Raw genomic sequence first — 20,299 nt, forward strand, 5'->3', positions numbered from 1 at the left:
GCAAGCCAGGCATCGACACAGAAGGGCCTCCGTCATCCTCACCTCCCTTCAGTGACTTCCTCTAAATCAACAGGTTGACAAAGACCAAATCAAACAGGACCTTTAAGATCCTTTTTAGCCAAGATTGTGTTATTCTATAATCGTGGTTTTTTTCCCTAGCAGCCATTGCAGTTTCATTTCTTGAAGCCCAAAATTCTAAAATGATACTGATGATGCTTTTGTCTCTTTTTTCCCCCAGCTGGATATATGGTCAAAATCCAACTATCAGGTGTTCCAGAAGGTAAGCTGTACTTTTTTGTTTCTTACTTGAGATGCATTAAGGGAAATATAAATGCTTTGAGGTATAAACACTGGTCTTAAATCAGAGGCTTATCCAAAAGGCTGCTTATTGTGTGATTCCACATATATGACATTCTGGGAAAGACACAACCTTCAGGACAAAATCAGATCCCCGACTGCCAGGGGTGAGGGCAGGGGACTTTCCCCCCAGGGACACAGGAGTGGTGTGAGTGATGGAAATTTATCAAATGTGTCAAAACTCACAGAACCATATCCCCACAAATTGTGATTTTTGCCAGACATAAAATAGACCTTAAAAAAAAATTCACAGGCTCTTGAGTTGTTCCCACCTGACCCACAGTTCTTCGGCTCAGTTTCTGTTTCTCAAAACCCTTGGCCTACTCCCAGGGTGGGAATTGTATGGGGACTATAACCAAGATGAAAATGCATATATTGTGCAAAAATGAAAAATGATGTAAAAAATATATTTAAAAAAGTCTGTTCCTATACAAATAGAAAAAATAAAAAAGTTCTCCATTTCCTTACCCCCCCAAAAAAAATACTGTAAATGTATTTTCTCTTTCTTATTACTTTTTAAATAAATTTGTCTTTTCTAGCTGAAAAAAACAAAAACAAACCCTTGGCATCTGTGCAGGTGCCTGGTGGGGGCTGAGGTGCCTGGTGCTTTGCCCTCCAGTGACATCACTTTCAGATACTGGGGCCGTGGTGGAGCAGGAGGGGCCTCTTGTCAGGTGGTCAGTGGAGGCCTCTTCAGGGCAAAACTGAACAGACAGAAAGCAAGTAAAGGGATCAGCCACCAGAGAAGTCCAGGGAGGGGGAGCAACAGCCCCGGAACCTGATGCCTGTGCCTGCTGGCAGGTGGTGGGTGTGGACGAGGAGGTGGGCAGAGCCCGGGGAGGTGGCGGCCTCTAGGCCCTGCTGCAGGACTTGGATGTAGTCTCAGTTCAGTGAGAAGCCACTGAAGGTCTCAGTGGGAGGAAGGGCGTGATGTTGAAAGCTGGACCCAAGTTCTTCCCACTTTGGTGCTTCTTAATTGAGGTCAAGGCTCATGACCTCGGTGAACCGTGTCCATGGCCGGCGCCCCGTGGCCGTCTAGTCCCAAAGAACCCATCGCCCAGCAGAGCACAGCAGGCCCCATGCTGCCGAGTGCATCCTTCACCTTGTGCCCTGGGTGCTTTGCGTGAAGAGGGCGGAAGCCGGGAGTCGGGGGACGTGGCCGAGACGGGGCTGGCCTGGGGTGGGTCCCGGAGCCCGTGTGAATGGGGAAACTGGCTAACCCCAAATAAAGCCTGGAGTTCAGTTACTGACAAGTAACCGGCACTGGCTTCGGCGCCGGAACCCAGGCACTGTGATGCGGGACTTTCGCAGCGGGGGAGACCGGGAGGGTATGCGGGGGCTGCAGGACCCACCTTTCCCACTCACCTGTAAATCTGAGATTAGCCCACACCGGAAGTTTATTTAAAGAGGAACATCCCAGTCCTGGCTCTCTGGACGCCCCTTTCCCCAGCTGAGCTACCCAGAAGCAGAGCAGAGCCGTCGCCCCCTCCCTAGGCCTGGTGGACGCGGCCATCACGCGGGGCCTGTGGCCTCCGCCTTCTGATCCGAGCGGGCACACTGAGCACGCGCCCCCGCCGCCTCTGCACCCCTCTCCCCGGGCCGGCCGCCCTGGCCTTCCCCAGCAGCTGGGGGGGCTGTTCGTGCCTGTCTCTTCCTAGTCTTCAGCAGACAGGACCCTTGTTAAAGCAGTTTGCTCTCTTGCCCGGTTTATCGCCGCCCCGCGGGCTACGGTGAGTACCTCCTGGCTCCACAGTGCCGTGGGCCCGGCCCGGCCCAGCCGCCGTCGCCTGCCCTTGCCGTGCTCCCCGTTTCCATCCACATGGCCTCTGGGGGGGGGCGCGTGCTCTTGCCTGTGTATGTGACGTTCTGTGTGGTGGACGTATCTTTGAACGGGAGCGGAAAGTTTATTAGGAAGTTGTAAAATGTGTGAAGCGCAGATTTGAGGACAGCATAGATAGGGAGCGATGCTGCTGTATTTTTACTCTGCCTCCCCTAAAAATAACCAGCCAGGCCGCCTTTGTATTTGTTTGAAACTACAAACACACGGAAGCGGTGTTGAAAATCGGTGTTAGTCGAGCTGGAGAGACCAAGGCGCGCGCGCCAAGCCCTTGCAGTTTCTGTGACGTGTTTGCAGCAGGAAGAGGGGGCGCACTGGTAGGGAGGGGGACTTCTCTCAACTGGCGAGCGGCATCCTGGCGTTTGTGTGCAGAGCCCCTCCCAGCGTCCTTCGGCACCCCTGCTTCTCCTCTTTTTAGCAGCGTGAACCCGCCCCCTGCCGCTGACCCCTGTGCTAGACAAGAGAACCACAACTTGGAGTCAGAACCGCGGGCTGACGCCACGGAGTCCTGCCCCCTCTCCAGGGCGGGGAAGGAGCTGGGGGCTTAGAGCGTCCGCTCTTCTCTGCTCAGACATCGTCTGTTTGCTGTCACATTAAGGAATATATTGGAAAATAATGTAGTAGAGAATTAAGTGTAATCCCTTATCAATAAAACTAATCGTCATCACACTGAAAGGGACCGGGGGTTCGTACAGGTCTCGCGGTGGTGGGAAGACAGTGGCGAGGATGCGGGGTGTGCAGCTGGACCCTACACGGCCTCCCTGCCACCCGGATTTCCTCGGGTGCCTCTCAGGCGTGTGGTGGGGAGGGGTCAGGCCCTCCTGCCCCACAGCCAGGCCACATCCTCACACCCGAGCCGGGGCCACCGTGGCCACCACAGCCTCTGCAGCCCAGTGCGATCCCCGGGATGACGGTTAGTGGCTCAGACGCAAGATGCCAGCAGACGAGGAGAGGTGGCACCAGCTCTGAATGCTGCTTTTCAGTATCGGCTATTTCTCAGAATTCTATTTTCTTCCTGTCCACCCACTTAAATTTTGGGTGTCCTGATTGACGTTGCTTGTAGCATTTCCCAGAAAGATGCCGCTTGAGAGCCCCATGGTAAGCGTCGCTCCCCACATCTGCCCGCTCCCGTCCAAGTGAGCGGAGCTCGAGGCTGGTGGGAGTCAGAGCACCGGGGGCAGAACATTGCCTGGTCGTCCGCAACAGGGTTCCTCAGGCAGCAGACCGAGCCCAGATGTCCTCGTGTGGCGTCAGGCCTTCGCCGCCACCATGCCCACCCGCGCGGGCCCACCCCGAGGCACCCTCCCTGCGTGGCTGTGATGCCGACGCTCAGGACATCCCTCCTCCGGTGTCCATGATGTGGCCGCAATTACTGTGTGTGGTGTGTGTTTTCCTGCCCACGAGGTCTCTCCCTCGGTGTGACAAAGCCTCGCACAGCCAACCCGGCTCATACTGTCCTTTGTATTTCTGGAAAATAACGTCAGGAGCTAAGAGAATGGGAGCACACAGCTGTCAAATCCTCCTCTGGCCGTGCTGCCTCCTGGGGTTAAAGATGAGCGCCAGGTCCTGTAGCAAATCCCACCGCCTGAAGCGCAACGTGGCCGCCTTTTGTCTGCAGCGGGGACTCTGCCAGCAAGCCCCTCCGCTCCTCCTCATTAGACCCCGTCCCTGGGCGCGCGGCGCGGCGGTGAGCCGGGGTCCCGGCATTCAGTGTGGTGCCCCGAGGTGCTCTGCACTTGGTCCTGGGGCGAAGCAGCTTTTTATAGTCGCCAGTGTCCAGCAGAGCAGACTCAGAGAATGGAACTTAGAGATGGGGGGACCGTCTGAAAGGGCAGAGCCACAAAGAGCCAGGAAAGGTTTCAAGCGTGTTCATAGTTTGCTGACATTTAAACTCTGCAGGGGCAGTCACTGTTTTGATCTCTAACCTCCTCGTTTCAAAACAGTGTGCATTTTCATCCAGTAACTTCGCAAGAGCCGGGGTGGACCTGCAGCTGCTTGCTGTGTTCAGCCTTGGCGGGGAGGCCAGAGAAAGAGGCGAGTGTGTGTGCAGCCCCCAGCAGGTGACAGAGACCGAGGCTGCACCAGAGGGATGGTGCACGCGCCGCGTCCTCGCGCCGGGGAGGGCAGCAAGCGAGGCGCGCCCCGGCCACGCTCCTCCTCCAGGGCCCGTGGGGGCCAGGCCGCTGTGGGCGGTCCGCAGTGGGAGACGTCCTCCTTCCCAGGTTCGCCAGGCGCCTCCTTCCTCACGCTTCGATACGAAGACGGGCCTCTGGGCACAGGGTTGCTTGACCCAGGGTTGCTTAGTGAGGGGCCCCGGTGCCTTTTGGAGAAGAGCCTCCGCAGAAGAGGTAAGCCTGGGCTCTGCACACTGAGCGCCCGGCACACACTGCTCCCCGGCAACACGGGCCCGCCCCACTGGCCGCTAATTCCCAGAGCCAGGAGGAGCCCCGTCCCCACTCAGGGCCTCCCAGAGGGCAGGAACCGCTCTCTCACTGGGCCTTGCGGCCACGTTACTCTGGCACAGGGACCTGCTGTAGTAGTTCGCGTCCCCAGAGGGCTCGTGAATAGTTGTTAGGTTATTTGAAATCTGTTAAACGCCTTCCTCCAAGCTCATTTACATTTCCTTGGGAGCCCTCCGCGGTCTCTGTGTCACGGAAGCGCTTCTGCCTTGGCCACGGCTGTTGCTGCGTCGCCTCCTTTTCTAAAAGACTTAAAGCTGGTTCACTTTCTCCAGAGAAAAGGCAGGCCGTGTAGACGAACTTGGTTGTTGCTTCGGTGTGTTCTGTCAAGAGAGAGACTGTCCCCCGTATGGGGCTGGTGGGCGGCTCGGGCGGGGAGAGTGTTTCCCGCCGGGCTAAGGGAGGACGCAGGACCCGAATATCGAGCCATCGACAAACCGGGGAAGCCGGGCCGGCAACCGGTCAGGGTCATCCTGACGGGAGCCTTGCTGGAGCTCACAGCTGGCCATATTGACCGGGTTGGATAACAGGAGAACAGGGGTGGACGCTGCTAAGCCAGCCCAGGGGGCTGGAGGCTGAGCGGCGGAGGGCCTGGCTCACCCCCAGTTCTCTCTTGAGGGCACGTTGGATCTGCACAAGCCCCTCGTCCCAGACGAGGTTGGGGCACACACGTCCTCTCCCCTCTGCGAGGCTCCCTCGCCCCCGAGTGTGGTGATGCCCGAGCTGCTTCAGGACTGACTCGGTCTCATGGCTACAGTGGGTAGGGAGCCGCCTGCTGCAGGAATTGGTCTGTGTCCGCCATTCAGAAGCCACTTTCCATTCCTGCAGCCTTTCTGCCCAGAGGTTGCTCGCGTCGGTGTCGGTGCTTCCGCTCCAGTCCAACGCCTGCTTCTGGGAAGCCTGTCACCCACCACCCACCTCCTTCCCACCGCCCAGAGGGCACCTTGTCAGGGCCACACGGTCTGCTGCCCGCTCCCCTCTAGCTCCCTGGTAGGCATCCCCGCAGCGACTGTTCCAAAGAGAACCGGTCGCTGGGCTCCGTGCCCAGGCTCGCTGCCCTGGCAGCAGCCCCGGTAGGCCCACCCCCTGTGGCCTCGGTGTCCTCATCGGCAGGACGGACATGCAGGAGCACCTGCCTCACAGACACAGTTTGACGTGCAGTGACTAGTACCCATGGCTCTCCGGCCTGCTCAGGGCTGCTTGGCAGCGCCACACCCCCTGCCCCGCAGCTCGCTCTCCTGCCCACCCGCCCACAGTCTCATCTCAGCCTCTGCGCCTCTTCCGTCGCAGCAGACACAGTGCTGAAGTCTCGGGCTCTGGGGTCAGTCGGGCCTGGAGCGGCATCCTGCTCTGCCGACCCCAGTAGCTGGCCGGTGCCGGGGCCTCGCCCAGGCTGCAGGTCCGTGCACCCACAGGGTGCGAGTGGTGAGGACTCAGTCAATGCGGTGGTTGCTGGGCACGGCAGGGCCCCAAGGAAGTGCTCAGTAAATAGCACTGCCCGTTCTCACCGTCACAGGCAGGGGCCCGGACACAGACGCCCGCTCTCTTTATGTGAGCCCGCCTCAGTGATCTTTTGTAAAGTCCACCAGCCCGGATGCCCACCTCAGTGATCTTTTCTAAAGTCCACCAGCCCAGATGCCATGACACACCCACGCACCCCTGAAGCATCCTCCACCTTCCCCCAGTTCCACGCCTGGTGTCTCCTCGTGGTCAGAAAGCGAGCTTTGGAGGGCGCAGGTGTCCAGGACACATGCGCCCGCAGTGCCCTCTGGGCAGCCTTGACTTGCTGGCCCAGGACCATGGCTACAGGACCCAGAGCAGTCCCTGGGGTCTGAGAGGGCCAGCGGAGCCTCTGGTGACCCCGGCAGGCCCCTGTGAGCCCCCGTTCCCCCCGCCCCAGAGGGGCTGGGCAGGAGCCGCCCGGCTCCACAGTGGCAGCGCACCCCGGCCAGGGTCACTCCCTGCTCTGCTGTCCCCGCTCTGCCTCCTGCAGTTGCCTCGGTTTTGCTGGGGAAGTAGGTGGTGCTGTCTGTATTTGCTTGGGAGCCCAGATGTCTTTGGATGTGTTTCTCTAACTGCTAGGCTGTTCCTGCAGAAAATAATCTCACACCAAGTGGGTACAGAACTATTCAGGTACCTTTGGGCTTGGATTTGCCTGGCAGCCAGCAGCAGAATCTGGCGTTTTACCATCTGGAAAGCTGGAAGTTTTTTTTCTTTCGTCTAAATGAAGAACCTTAATTCCGTAATCCTGAGAAACGTCAGGGACCTATGTGAGCAGCATCTCTCGGGTTGGCTCAAGGCCTTTGGCGGAAGCTGAAGGCTGGCCAGGACCCTGGAGAGATCCTTCACACCCAGGCCCCCCTCCTGGCCATGCCCCATGACCTCAGCTTGCCCCTGAAGCCCCCCTTTCCTGCTGCCGCCCTAACCCCAGGATTCCAACCTGACCCAACAAAGACTCCTTTGTGAAGACCTTGGTGTGGGCCAGCTTGTCTTCCTAGCTGTCTAGACCAGGCCCCATGCTTCCAAGGCACAGCAACGCGTCGTGGGCATGAGCGGGGGCAGCGTGTCTGTCTCCCCCCAGCCCCGCCCAGACAGCCCTGCTCTGGTCTCCTCCCAGAGCAGCAGTGCGGGCTCCAGTGGACAGTTCGAAGCCCTTCAGAGCCCATGCAAATGGCTCCCTCATCAAGCAGAGAAGGAAGTATTGATCCTGTCTAAGTAATCCCCGGTCCCCCTGGACTCGCAGGCCTCCTGAACCGTGGTGTACAAATCCATGGCACAGATTAGAGACGGAGTCGCATAATAAAATCTCAGCCCTGCTCCGCTCTGCCCTACTCTCAGGTCTGGGAAGCGGCTCTGCCCCACCCCCAGCTTCAGGCCTGACTTCACCCCAGCTTGAACCAGTCCTGGTTCCTCTTTTCATGGGACAAGCTCTTCTGGGACTCTTTTCAGCATTCTCCAAGAAACCGGTCCTCTTCAGCGCACCTTGCACGCAGGAATCCTGCCTCTTTACACATTTGACACGCCAGGTTCACAGCCGCCACCCTCAGACCCTCAAAGAAATCGCTCCTCCAGGGTGGTCTGTCCTTGCCGCAACTCAGCAACTCTTGGGCTTTCCTTCTGCCTCTCATGAAGGTAAATCCCACAAACAAAAATCGGTTGTTTCTTTGTGTTGCAGGAAGCTTGTGGGTGCGACAAGCAGCCCGTGATTGGCTTTGCTGCCAATTAGAATGTTCCAGGGTCTCCCTGAAACAGAAGGTTTCCAACACCGAGGTCAGGGCCTGGCTGATGGTCCCTCTGCCTCCGACCCCAATTCTCTAAACTCGCTGTAACCAGCCCAGAATCTGAGGACGATAGGAGTGTGAGGTCACTCCCGATTCCCAGGGTGGGGCAGGCCCTGGTGACCTGCCTGCCAGGGCCGCTTGTCCTTTTTTTTTTTTTTTTTTTTTTTTTGTGGGACCCTCGCCGGTGGCCAGGGATCGAACCGGCCCTGCAGGGGCTGCGGACAGCCTCGCAACCCAGCGCTCAACTGCTGCGCCACCAGGGGAGGCCCCTCTTGTCCATTTTAAAAGAAGAAAGAAAAGACGTTGCCGCTGATAGGCCCAAGGGTGGAACTGGCAAAGGTTTCCTGGGGGTGGGTGGTCAGGCCCCACAGCAGTGGCCGCCACTGAGCACCTGGGCCTTTAAGGTACCTGGGGGGGCCCCACACCCCTCTCCAGAAGGCCAGCGGGAGCGCTGCCACCCAGGTGAGTGGTGACTGATCTGGGACTGAACCCCATCTCCCTACAGCCCCATCCCCCCTTCTTTCCCACCTCGTTCGCTGCCCTTTCTGTCCAGGCGACTGCTTGCTGGGCTGGAGCCTCCTCACCGGGTGGGAGGGGGTATTGCTGAGGAAGCCCAGGACGGGCCTTCCAGGCTTCTCTTTTAAATAAGCAACTTCTAAACACGCGTGTACTTAACTTTCCTGTTTATTAATCCCGTGGGACTTACTTTTAATAATCAGAGCCCACGCTCTCCCGGTGGGGGCCGGGGGGCCGTGGGCGCCTGGCTGTGGGCTGGCAGCCGATGCAGCTCAGGGCCGTTAGTCCAGCGCATCGGGAAGCTCCGTAGAATTGCTGGAGCCCCAGGCTCCTCTCTGCCTACACTGCCCCTGCGGGCCACAGTCCTGCCCCAGGGTGGGAGGCCGTCATCAGAGTCTCCCAGGGGTGCTTTCTAACAGCCCAGGCCCTGGCCCCAGCCTCCACTACCTTCTAGAAGCCCAGGGATGGCTCCCGACAGCACCCCTCCCCCTCGGGCATCCCTGGGCCACCAAGAAGCCTGTGAGGAAAACTGAACACTTCCGCCAGGCCCGAGTGTTCAGGTTTCCTCTCGGGCAAGTGCAGTGACCCGACTCTGACGTGGTCAGGAAAATGTGAACAAAGACAGTCACCAACGAAACAGGACGAGCACCACACGCCCAGCCCCTACCCCGCCCCCACCTGCCCCCCACTGCTCTGTTGCTGAACAGACTGGGGCGACTGGTCTAGCGTCTCCCCGCCCTGTGTGCCCACACTCAGTCCTTTGTTCACCCCGTACTGAGGAGAACTCTGCCCGGTCACCATAAAGCCCACACCGAGGTGGGGGCTGACCGGAAGCCGAACATAGCCTTGCTGGCCCCACGCCCGTTCTGTCTCCCTGCACCGCCGGACGCGGGCCCAAGGGGGAGCCCGGCCCCCATGCCCACGCGGGGCTGCAGCCAGCCTGCGCGCGCTGCCCGTCCACGCCCGAGAGCGACCTCTGTGCACACCCGCCGGCAGGGGCCGCTCCGGGGCCCTCGGTCCTCACGGCAGGAGACTCTCAACCCGGAGCTCTTCTGACCGGCCCACCCATGCCAGCAGGCCCTGGGGGGCTGTGGGGTGCAGGGGTGCCGCGGGGAGCGAAGCAGACAAGCTTCAGGGAGAGAGGCAGAGAACTGGGTGTGAGCCAGGAGCCTCGGGACTGGGTCCTGACCCCACCCTAAGGGTAGTGGGATGGTGGCCCCTCTCCACACCTCCCTGCAGGCCTTGTCCCTCCAGGTCCTAGAGGGGAGGCCCACCAGGCCCAGGTCCCACCGCCTCTGGGGCACAGCTGCCGGGCGTGGGCCCAGGCATTGCTTCTCCCTGGGACGTGGGCATCGGTCCTGGGTCCTGGCGCCACCCCCGGGTCGTGCTAGGGACTGGGAGGGGGTGAAGTTGGATGGCTCACGTTTGGAGGGTGCTGGCTATTTGTCAGGCGCTGCGCACGTGCTTTCCTTGCGCTGACACAGTAGAGTCACGGGCCGCCGCGGGTGGCAGACAGGACCGGCCGCGTGGTCTCGCTCCAAAGCCGGCTCCCACCAGCTGCGGTGCAGCCGGCCTCGGTGCCGGGCTGGCGCTCAGGGCTGCTGACCGGCTGCTGCTATTCCTGCCGGCAGTTCTGCTTTGGGTTTAGCTAAAATAACTTGTGATCGCCACAGTCCCCTCCGGCGCCGGGTTCCGGCAGGGACCGAATCGAGCCTGGCGCGCAATATGGTGGCGGAGTTGGGGAGACTTGTTTTGACTGGCATCTCCTGCTCCAGCGTGCTGACTGGCAGCTGTTTCAAGGTCTCTTGAAAGATTTCCTGCTCCCTCTCTGAGCATAATTCCCTGTCAAGTGGGGAGCGAGAAGACCTCCGCCCCCTGGGGCCGGGGGAGAGGGAGTTGCGATCAGCCCCTGCTGACGGCGGGAGAGCTGAGTGGGAGGCTAATAAAGCCAAGTGCATCTGTCGCTGGACCAGGGACGGTCACTGCACTCAGTAAACTGCCTGCAGTCCAGCCTGGAGACGGGGCAGGTGAGGAAGCCCCAAACTCAGCTCCAGCGTTTGCAGCTCTTCTGTGCCTGGAAACAGGACACCCCTGGCGAGGCTCCTGGTGTTGGGTGACCCCGTCCTTCCCAGCCCACGCCTTCCTGCCTTTGCGGGTCACCCCCAGCGTGTCCCCCTCCGCTCCTCTCAGCCCAGCCGGGCTCGGCTCCAGGTTCATTGTTACTTTCATGTCCTTCTCTCCCTGCCTTTCCTTGGGTCCGCGGTCCGCTTTGATCTTCTCAGGAGCTCTTTTCAAACCCGCACTCACGGGGCGGGGTGCCGGCCCCTCCCTTCCAAGCATTAGTGCCCTTCCGGGGCCTCCCCGCCAGGGAGGTGGCTTTTATCTCCCAGTGGAATCTCATTAGCTTTCCATTATAATGGGACCCGAAGCTCAGCTGGGCTGGCAGCGTCCGATTTAAATTAGTTAATAGGGGTTTTTGTTGTTGCCCCAGGCCTGTTTTTTTCCTAGTCTTGGATGCTGAGCAAAAAACAACTTTGTTGTTGAAGAGTGTAAAACAGAAAAGACTGAAGGTGGACTGCTTTGACCAGCAAGGAAGCTGTTAGGTGCTTGTCGCCTCCTCCAGCCACCGCCTGCCTGGTGCTTTGGAAATCAGCCCCACGACCCACCCACCGACCCACAGGGCCGCGTGAGAGGGAGGGAGGGGAGACAGCACATCAGCCGGCTTTGTTCCCTCCTGTTAAAACATCCCTGTAATGGGTGATGGGAAATTGAAGAAATTAAATGATCGCCAAAAAAAACTGCCACCACTTGACAGTTAAAGGAAATAGTCTATCCTGTGCCTTTAGAGGAAAGGCTGAGGGGCCGACTGCCGGCCTGGTAGGGGGCCACCGAGGTGCCAGGCCTGGGAGCCAGGTGCCAGGACAGAGCTGTGTGGGCGCCCCCAGCGGGCAGGGGAGAGCGCGCCCTTAACACGCCTCCCAGCCTCAGTGGGGGCTTCCAGAGACCTGTCCCCACCGAGGGGCATGATGCCCGGGCAAACCCGGAAAGCTTGCCTGGGTGTCTTTTGGGAGGCAGGTGGGCACAGACTCCGCCTTGCAGTCTCTGGGCTCAAGCCCCCTTCCCCCACAGCAGCTGGTGACGCTGGGCATCCGCCCCTCTCCGTGAGTCTGCGTGTCCTTGTCTGTGGAAATAAGGACAGCCCTGCCCAGTCACTGCGGGTTAAATGAGAGGGGCACAGGCGCCACGTGACACGTGCCCCTTGATACCGGTCATTGTGAGTGCACCAGGTAATCCTGTGGGCCTGAAGAGGCGCCCGTTAGAGAGAAGGGAAGCCACATCACTCCAGACCCCCTCGTGGAGGCGCCCCTGCGCCCCATACCTGGTGGCCTCTGGGCAGTGCCACCTGACCAGAATCCTGCAAAGGACAAACGGGCCTGCGGACAGGTGCCCGGGCCTGAGCCCCCCATCCAGTGCCCGCCCTTTCAGGGCCTCTCCCTGCAGTGCCTGGGATACTGCGGCTCCTGGCTGGCAACAGCAGGGCCCTCCCCAGGGAGTGCTGGGAATGTCCACGCTAACCCCCACCAGACCTGCTTCATTTGCACCCGCTGGCAATGGCAGGATCCTGGGGCTCATTAGCATTCGCGCTCCTCTGCGCCTGGCATCCCTAAGAGGAGCTGGAAAGATCAGCTTAATTCCTAGAGTGGAACTAAGAACTGGGGTTTCTAACAAATTCCCAGGTGAAGCGCAGAGCTGCTGGTCCGTGAATCACATTTTAAGCAGCGCCATTATGGAGGGAACATTTCCTTGGCCATAGGCGCTTACAGGAATCAGACCTGGCAAAGGCTGCGGCTTAGCTCCCGGGCAGGAAATAAACACCCAAAGAGGACACCCCAGTGTGAAGAGGGGCGAAGAGCTGCTGTGACAAATAAACTTCGTTAGTCTGGTCAGCCCCACGCACCACGCGTCATGCCGACAGCTGTGCTCCACGCAGTCACTCAGGGACCCAGGCCTAACGGGGCTCCTCCGCAGCCTCCTCTGGCTGCGGGTGCGGCTCCCGGCGTTGCCGGGGAAGAGAACACAGAGCATCCACACTCGCTCTTCACGGCCTCCGAGTGACAGCGACACCCGCCTCTTCCACGTCTGACACGCCGCCTGGGACTGCACGTGGCCCAGCCTCCCTGCAAGGGCAGCTGTGCCAGGAAGGACAGAACCCCGCGGCGAACACTCAAGAACTCGCCCGCCCTGCACCGGTGGAAAGTCCCGGCTCCCCGCAGGGCAGGGGTAAGGTGGGCCAGGGTCCAGAGTCCTCAGCCCCGCCCGCCCCCCACCCGCCCACAAGCTCATGCGCCCAGTCCCTGCTCGTCCGCTCTGCAGCACATGTGTGGGCAGCCTCCGTGCGGGGCGCTGGACGTGGTCCGTGGGGCCCCAAGTTCACAGTCAAGTGAGGAAAACTGAGCCAAACCAACAAGACTAACCCTGCAGGTTGCGTCGTGAGGAGCCTGTGGAAGGAGGAGCCAGGCGAGGAAGACAAGTGGGCTGCGGACTGGAACGCTTTCGGAAGAGGGGGTGAAGGACAGAGGCCGGACCCAGGCCCTGCTGTGGACGAATACCAGGGCCGCACTCTGGGCTCTATCCCACATGCATTCGGGAGCTGCGAGGGCTTCAGCTGCGGACCGAGAGGCGTAGAGCTTCATGTCAGGCACCCCTGCGACATGCAGAACAGCGCCTGCCTCGGCGTCACGGCTCGTCACCCTCGCTGTCACCCCCCGTGCTGGTGCTGTTGGTATGACCCCATTTTCCAGATGGGAAAACTGCCACTTGAAAAAGAGGAAGTCGCTGGCCCTAGTGGCATTGCTGGAGCCGGAAGCCCCCAGCCCACCCCCTGTGCTCCTGCAGGGGCCCCGCCTGAGTGCCTGAGTGCCGACTGCAGAGGCAAGGGCGGCAGCGAGCTGGCTCTTGCGGCCCCTGCGGGAGGAGGCAGCAGCTGAGATCGTGGCTGGCAGAGGCCGGGGTGGGGGGTTCGGGAGACTGGGACACTGCCTGGGCATGAGCGGTTTCGGCCTAGGCCACTGAACAGGCAGGGGCGTCATTACCAAGGACACGGGGTGGGGGGGGCGGGGGGCAGGTCTGGACGAGATTTCCTTTGTGAGATGATGCCTGGTCTAGCTTACCACCAGGAGTTACCAGCCTCAGCCAGAAGAGGCCAAGTGCAGAGCTTGGCAGGGGTCAGAGGGGGAGTGGGCACAGGCCCACGAGAGCAGGTGCCCAGCGAACAGGAGGCCTGGGCAGACGTCCTGACAGTCTTTGGGGAAAGACCCTACGTTGTAGAAGTGTCAGCCTGAGCGAAGCAGGCTGGGTGTAAGGCCCACTGCAGGCGTCTGCCCTGCCCAGAGGCTCTGCCCTTCCGGCGCCAACTGCAGGGTGTGCGGGCCGGGGAAGCCGGGCCATACACCACAGAGACTGGCAGGCGCATGAGGACTGCCCCAAGCCTTCTGACGCTTCAGGAGAAACGAGGGATCTGCGTTGAAGTCTCCCGCTTTTTACATGTTGGTCATTAATGTTAAAAACCGTAAAATGGAAAACAGAATGTGCAGAAAGCATCCCAGCTTGGCCAGGGCCTCTGGGTGGCCAGTCTGAGGACCTCAGGCCCCAGGCCAGGAGCTCACATTGCTGAATAGACCCACCAGATCTAGACCCACCCAAGGGCCCCCATCTTCCGCCTCTTGGGAAAGATGCTTCCTGGAGCACGGGGACGGGCACCAGATAGAGCCAGCCCGGCCATGCCGATGTGTGGGGTGGTGGGGCTGAAGAAGGAACTCTCCAGCAACTTGTTTGTTTTTTAGTGGCTGATCTGATTGTGAGGCCTCTTATCAGCCCCTGAAGTGGGCTAGTAGGGGCGGGTGGTCCCCGGGGCCTGGCTCCCCTGCTGTGCCATAGCATTTCACCCACCAATCACCACCCACCGTTTTGCCAAGTTATCATCACTCCTGTTTAAGGGGGGCCCCGGGGTGGGGGAAGCACTGCTCAGCTTAGAAAACTGTGTCAAAAATGCTTAAAATAAAAGTCTTTGCACTTGAAGAAATAAGTCCCGTTTGTCTTGAAAGTCACGTGGGTGAGTTTCTCCGCGGTGCGGGGCGCTGTGTGTGCGGGATGGCGCCATGTTCTCAGCATGGCTCTGCGCGTGGCCAGGCCTCGTCACTCTGTGCAGCGGGCACCCTCGAGAAGCTGGTGCGTCTGGGCTTGGGGCACAGCCTGAGCCAGACGGGTCCCCCAGGGATGTTCGGCAGCCCCCACGCAAGCTGGGGATGCAGTGGGAGGCCGGGGTGGTGGTGGTGGAAACAGGTGGGCCTGCAGCGTGGCTAGACGCCAGCTCTTCTCAAGAGCAGCCATCTCATCTGGGGGAAACTGAGGCTGGAGAGGTCCCGTAAGCGGGGACGCCGGTCCTCGCTCCAGGCTGTGGCCTCGCTGGGTGTGAGTGCACAGCTTGATGGTTTGCTCGCTGCTGCTCAGGCCCCTGAGCGCATGTGTCTGTCCCCCACCGGGCTGGAAACCCCCGTTCGGCTCCTTCACAAAGGTAATGATTTTATCTGGAGCTTGTGTTCTGTTTTGCTTTGTAACCACAGCATTTGTAATGCCAGGAGTTCCTAATGAAGACAATCAAATAAACCAGGAGTTTGAACACAGCTATCAAATTAGGTATAATCTGTTACATTGCTGATGGATGGCGGCATTAGCGATTCATGAGTCGCGCGTCTCGGGCCTGCAGAGGCGCCTTTGGGAGGGACACGCTGGGCCAGGCCGGGCAGCGCTGGGCTCAGACTAGTGCTAGCTCCCGCCCTGCAATAGAGCCTCATGGGAGGGCTGGCATCGGCGCCGCCCACGGTGCACTGGTGAGCGTGGCAAGGCTCCTGAGGAGGGGTGGGCGCCAGGGAGACGACTGAGGGCAAGACGGTCGGAAGTCACTAGATTCCTAAAACTACTATGGCTCCAACTTAGGGGACAGAGCGAGAATTAAAGGAAGCAGGACCGTTGTGCAGGTCCAGACCAGGTAGGGCCTGGCCCTTCCTTCCCATGCAGGCGGTGGTACCGACACGCGGCTCAGCCCCTCCCGCCACCCCCGCCCGCCAGGCCCCTGCGCAGGGCCCCAGCCTGGCAGCACCGTCAGTTACTGGAATGTTCGCAGTCCCCTCGCCCCGGGGCCCACGTACCCGCAGCCTTTCTGCCTACGACAAGCCTCTCCTGCCCCCCACTTCACTAACTAATTTCCACACTTCAGATTTTATTTCAGATGTCCTTTCTCCAAGAGCGTTTCGGTAGCAGATGTGTGTTTCCTATCAAAGCAGTGCCTGCTTGTTTGCTCTGCTCTGGCAGGGGGTGGCCTCTAACCGCGGTCTCTGTCCTTGGCCCCAGGTGACGGACCATGCCACCACCGCCCTGCTCCACTACCAGCTGCCCCAGATGCCGGACGTCGTGGTCAGATCCTTCATGGTAAGTGGGCTCCTCTGAGCCAAGCCTCGCAGTTAGCCCTCGGCCACCAGAGCGTGACAGGCACAGGCAGCGGGGGCCCCACGGCGGAACTGACACCTGCTCCGCACGGGAAGGGGTCAAGGAGAAGCCACTGGTGTTTCTGTCACTGCTGCCCCCAGGCTGGCTTCAGACTGTCTTCAGCCCTGATGGGGTTCTCACAGGGGCCCCAAGCCTGGTGCTGGGCGAGCAGCCATGACCGAGACAAACCTTGCTGTCCCCAGAATACCAAACCCTTAGGAGGAGGGGGAGCAGTCCCCAAAACAGCCACCTCACTGGTGTGCTGGGGTCCGCGCCCGCCCTTGCGTCAAGTGCTCAGAATTTTGCAAGCCAGGGTGTCGGCCGCCGGAGGTTGGACTCACGCCCGAGTACTTACACCGCGGGCGTCAGCTAACGCTGCAGTAGACGCCATCTCTCGAGAGCCGTTCATGGGCTCTCTGCAGCCCGAGCTTCTCACCACCCCTTGGCCTGAGGTCCGTGACGGAGGGCCCCCTGCCTGCAGAGAGGACTCCCCACTGCTGCTAAACTCCCTCCTTCATTCATGCTGGACAGGTCCGGCTAGACCCGGTTCAGGCCGCCTGCGCAAGCCGGCGTGGGCGCTGACACGAGGCGGGGTCAGCCGCTCTTCCCATCAGTTGCCTCAGCAGCCACGCTTCTTTGAGAGCCACCGAGCCTCTCCTGGAGGTCAAAGCCAGCTGGGCAGGGAACAGCCGCCGGGCCCCTGGCACCCGGGGTTTGCCCAAGGCAAGGTGGCAGCTCAGTGGGCAGCTGGACAGGCTCTCTGGGGACGGTGAGTTCAGCTCTCACCAGTCATGCCCAGGGTTCCTTGGTGAGCAACGGGTCTTCGCTCTTGATCTGGAAGAGGGTCAGTGCTGGGCCGGGGTGACCCACTCGCCTGTGTTCCGCACAACCCCCGCTGCGCCTTTGGGAGCCGGCGGGCCTGGTGAAGATAGTGGGCCTAGCCCACCGCTCGCCACGCCTCTCAGAACAGCCTTTCAGCGGCGCGATCCAAAGGCCATTCAGCACGAGGCCCGGGCCCCTGTCGTGGCGGGCGGCTCGGCTCGCCGAGCGGTTCTGGACTTGTGTTCTTTGTTGTCGGTTTCGTGTTTTTGGTAACGCATCTCCTTGCGTTTGAGAATTGTCATGTGAGTCTCATCCTCGTGCACGACGCCGGAGGGGCTGCTCCCTGGCCATGGCGTGTCGGCTGCTTATTGTGTTTCTGGGGCACCGTGACTGAGTGATGGCCTCTGGAATCTGATTAGGGGAGGGGCGCCCTGGGCGTCACCCGCGGAGCCTGCCACGCCCCTGCCACGCCTACCGCTTGGTGGGGACACGGAGGCCATTGAAGCCAATACCCTGACCAGGGACTCAGAGCGACCTGCCTGTGTGCGGCCCTGAAGCCTCCGGCCGGGGGAACTCTGCCTGCCTTCCAGGGCAGGGGTGTCTATTTTTAAAAAGTCCCTCGCCCAGGGAAGGGCCAGGGAGACCCAGCGCTGAGAACCAGCCGTGTCGGACCCGTGGCTCTGCATGCTGCTTTCCATGAAACCAGGTGTCTCGGGGTCTCGGCCACCTCCTGGGGATCCTGAGCTTGACAGGCAGGGTGTCATTGGAAGCACCCAGATCCCACTGCTTCCCTCTCTCTCCTCGCTTCTCTTTTTAGACCTGGTTGAGAAGTTACATAAAGCTGTTCCAGGCCCCGTGCCAGCGCTGCGGGAAGTTTCTGCAAGATGGCCTCCCCCCCACGTGGAGGGACTTCCGCACGCTCGAAGCCTTCCACGACACCTGCCGCCAGTAGCCCGCCTGCCGGCCGCCTGACACACCCAATGCCGGTGCCGCCCCCTCCTGTGCAGCAGCGCCCCGGGCCAGCCTCACACAGGCCGTCTGGGGAGGGTTGGGGGGGACGGGCTGCATGCAGCAGCCGGGGAGGCCGTCTCGGCCTTTCCACGATGCGTGAGGGGCCGCCCGCGGCTGGCTGCTGGTTTCATTTTGCGACTTATTTTTATAAACAATAAACCTTTTGTACCCAGCACCAGGCTCCGTCTCTTGTTTCTTACGGTGCCCTGGACGCCTGAAGGAGACAAGCGAGACCATCTGCGTGGAAACGTGCTCCCCGAGGACACTCCCGCCTCGAGCTTCCCGGGGGGCCGGGAGGGCGATGAGGGGCTGGCGGCAAACACCCATTGCAGAGGCATGCCGGCGGGTTGAGAAGAGGGTTGTCCTTTCTGAGGTGAAAAGTGCACAGATGTTTCTTTTTTACTCGGCCAGTAACGACACCCCAAGGGGAAGGGAACCTGCCCGTCACCAGCCAGACCACGGGCGGGGTCCAGCAGCCTGACTTGGCCTGGCCCCCAGGGCCTGGGTGCGGGCGGTGTCTGGGCGCCTCGCTCTGGGACAGGCCACGCCGACCGGGCGTGACGGGTGCGGTGGGAGGCAGCGCCGGCGCAGATGCCTTCCCAGCAGCGGGGTGCTGGGCAGACCCCGCGGCACCACCCACAATGCATTGCTTGCGAGGCACTGCCCCTCTGTGAGCCACAGGGACCCTCGCTCGGGCCTACGCGGACCCGCGTGGTCCTCGTGGCCCAGAGCCGGTGCCGCCACTGCTGCTCTGGAGTCCAGCTCGCGTGCCCGGGGCGGCGCCCTCCCCTGAAGCCTTCCCGCCTGGCGCTTGATGGCCCTGACCTGTTGTGGTTTCTCGGCCTTCCTCCGCCTTGTAACTCCTGCTCGTTGCGGCACAGGAGCACCAAACTTGAGGGCCTTGGGGATCTAGTGGCATCTGGTCTCGTGGCTGCCCATCTCGTGGAAGACATTTCAGCGGCCACTGGAGAGACCACACCCAGCACGGCGGGTGCGTCACGCCGATGCCGGCTGTGCAGACGCCACTGAAGGCCACAGGCTGGTCGCTCACCCTGGCGAGGGCGCCCTCTGCCCCGGGAGCTGGCCCAGGTCATGCGGCGAGAAAGCCCTTTGGATTCCCAGCCGCAGGGATCCCGCCGGGCCACACATGGCCTGTTTCCACTGGGAAGGCATCGGCTTCGTCGTCCTGTGTGCCATCCTGACTGGTTCATCTGTGGCAAGTGAGGCCTGTTTCCCCCTGCACGGGAGTGATGTCAAGTTTCCATTTTAAACCAAGGTATTCAGGTGAAAAAGCCACACCACCAAGGAAAGACATAACTTAATAACAGGGGGCGGGGTGGGGCCTTGATTGAGGAAACAGGATGTGGGGACGTTGATCATGCCTCAGCGGGCAGGGGTGCGGTGCCGCTGTGCAGGGGTGCGGGTGCCTCAGAAGGCAGGGGTGCGGTGCCGCTGTGCAGGGGTGCGGGTGCCTCAGAAGGCAGGGGTGCGGTGCCGCTGTGCAGGGGTGCGGGTGCCTCAGCAGGCAGGGGTGTGGTGCCGCTGCGCAGGGGTGCGGTGCCGCCTGCTGTCCTCGTTTTCTGTTTTCATAACTTACAAGAGTTGCCTAGAAGTCAGCCTTGCAGGCCTTTCCCGCTCTGATCCCCCCTTCTTTGGTGCCGAGCAGGGAAGCCGAGGGGACCGCCTGGGCTGGGGGGACGGGCTTGCTTGCTGGAGCTTCCGGCACTTGGTGCTTGACGAGACCCACTTGAGAGACTGACTCGGTACTTCAGCCACTAAAATTCAGAGAAGGTATTGCCCTGAATGGGCAAAAATAGAGGCTGGAGGTGGGCTGGGACGAGTGCCAGGCAGTGGGTTACGAAGGCCATCTGGGAGACCCGCTGTGAGCACAGCCACCCGTTCCAGAACCGTCCTCGGTGCTGCTCACAGAAGGGACGTGGCTTCAGGGGGCTGCCGTCTAGATGTCTCTCGGCCAACTGGGAGGTTTCATTACCCCCGACAGCGCAGCCCCCCGTGGTTGGACCAGCCCCCAGGGGCGTGTGTGGTGGCACAGAGGGAGCAGTGGAGGGGCACACAGCAGTGAGGCACCGGCATCAGGCTGGAGTCCTCGCTCACAGCCCCCTCGGGGGCCTCCACCCTGCAAGATGAGCTGCCCGAGGGTGGCCGAGGACTCTGGGCTAGAGGGTGGGGCTCTGTCCTGCAGGCCGGTCCGGAGAGGCGGCGAGGGGCGTGAGTGCAAAACTCCACGAGGAGGTCCGTGAAAGGCAGTCCAGATTTTTTTTCTGAACTAAATTGGGAATTGGCCTTTGGGTATTGAGTGGTGTTTCCACACTTCACGCCACGACAGAGAGCTGCAGGCGGGGAGCGATGGTCTTCGGTGTTGACGTGCAAACTCTCCACTGCGCTGAGAGCCGGCGCGGGGGCCCAAAGCTAAATCGAGAGCCTCTTAAGGTCACCGAGCCGGGAGGAGA

General features: G+C 60.8%; 1 protein-coding gene across 1 annotated transcript in view; it reads left to right on the forward strand.

Moving 5' to 3' along the window:
- The window catches only part of MED27 (mediator complex subunit 27), a 159,482-nt gene extending 141,487 nt beyond the window's left edge, over window positions 1-17,995 (forward strand). Inside the window, exons 6-8 of the mRNA XM_037492959.2 lie at window positions 239-280; window positions 15,861-15,938; window positions 17,635-17,995. Coding sequence (XP_037348856.1) covers window positions 239-280; window positions 15,861-15,938; window positions 17,635-17,769 — 255 coding nt within the window. The 3' untranslated portion in view covers window positions 17,770-17,995. The remainder of the gene's footprint in view (window positions 1-238; window positions 281-15,860; window positions 15,939-17,634) is intronic.
- Window positions 17,996-20,299: the final 2,304 nt, after the last annotated feature.

This window comes from Talpa occidentalis, unplaced genomic scaffold (genome assembly GCF_014898055.3).
Source record: "Talpa occidentalis isolate TD23 unplaced genomic scaffold, MPIMG_talOcc4v2.1 talOcc4.7, whole genome shotgun sequence".
Taxonomy (NCBI): Eukaryota; Metazoa; Chordata; class Mammalia; order Eulipotyphla; family Talpidae; genus Talpa; species Talpa occidentalis.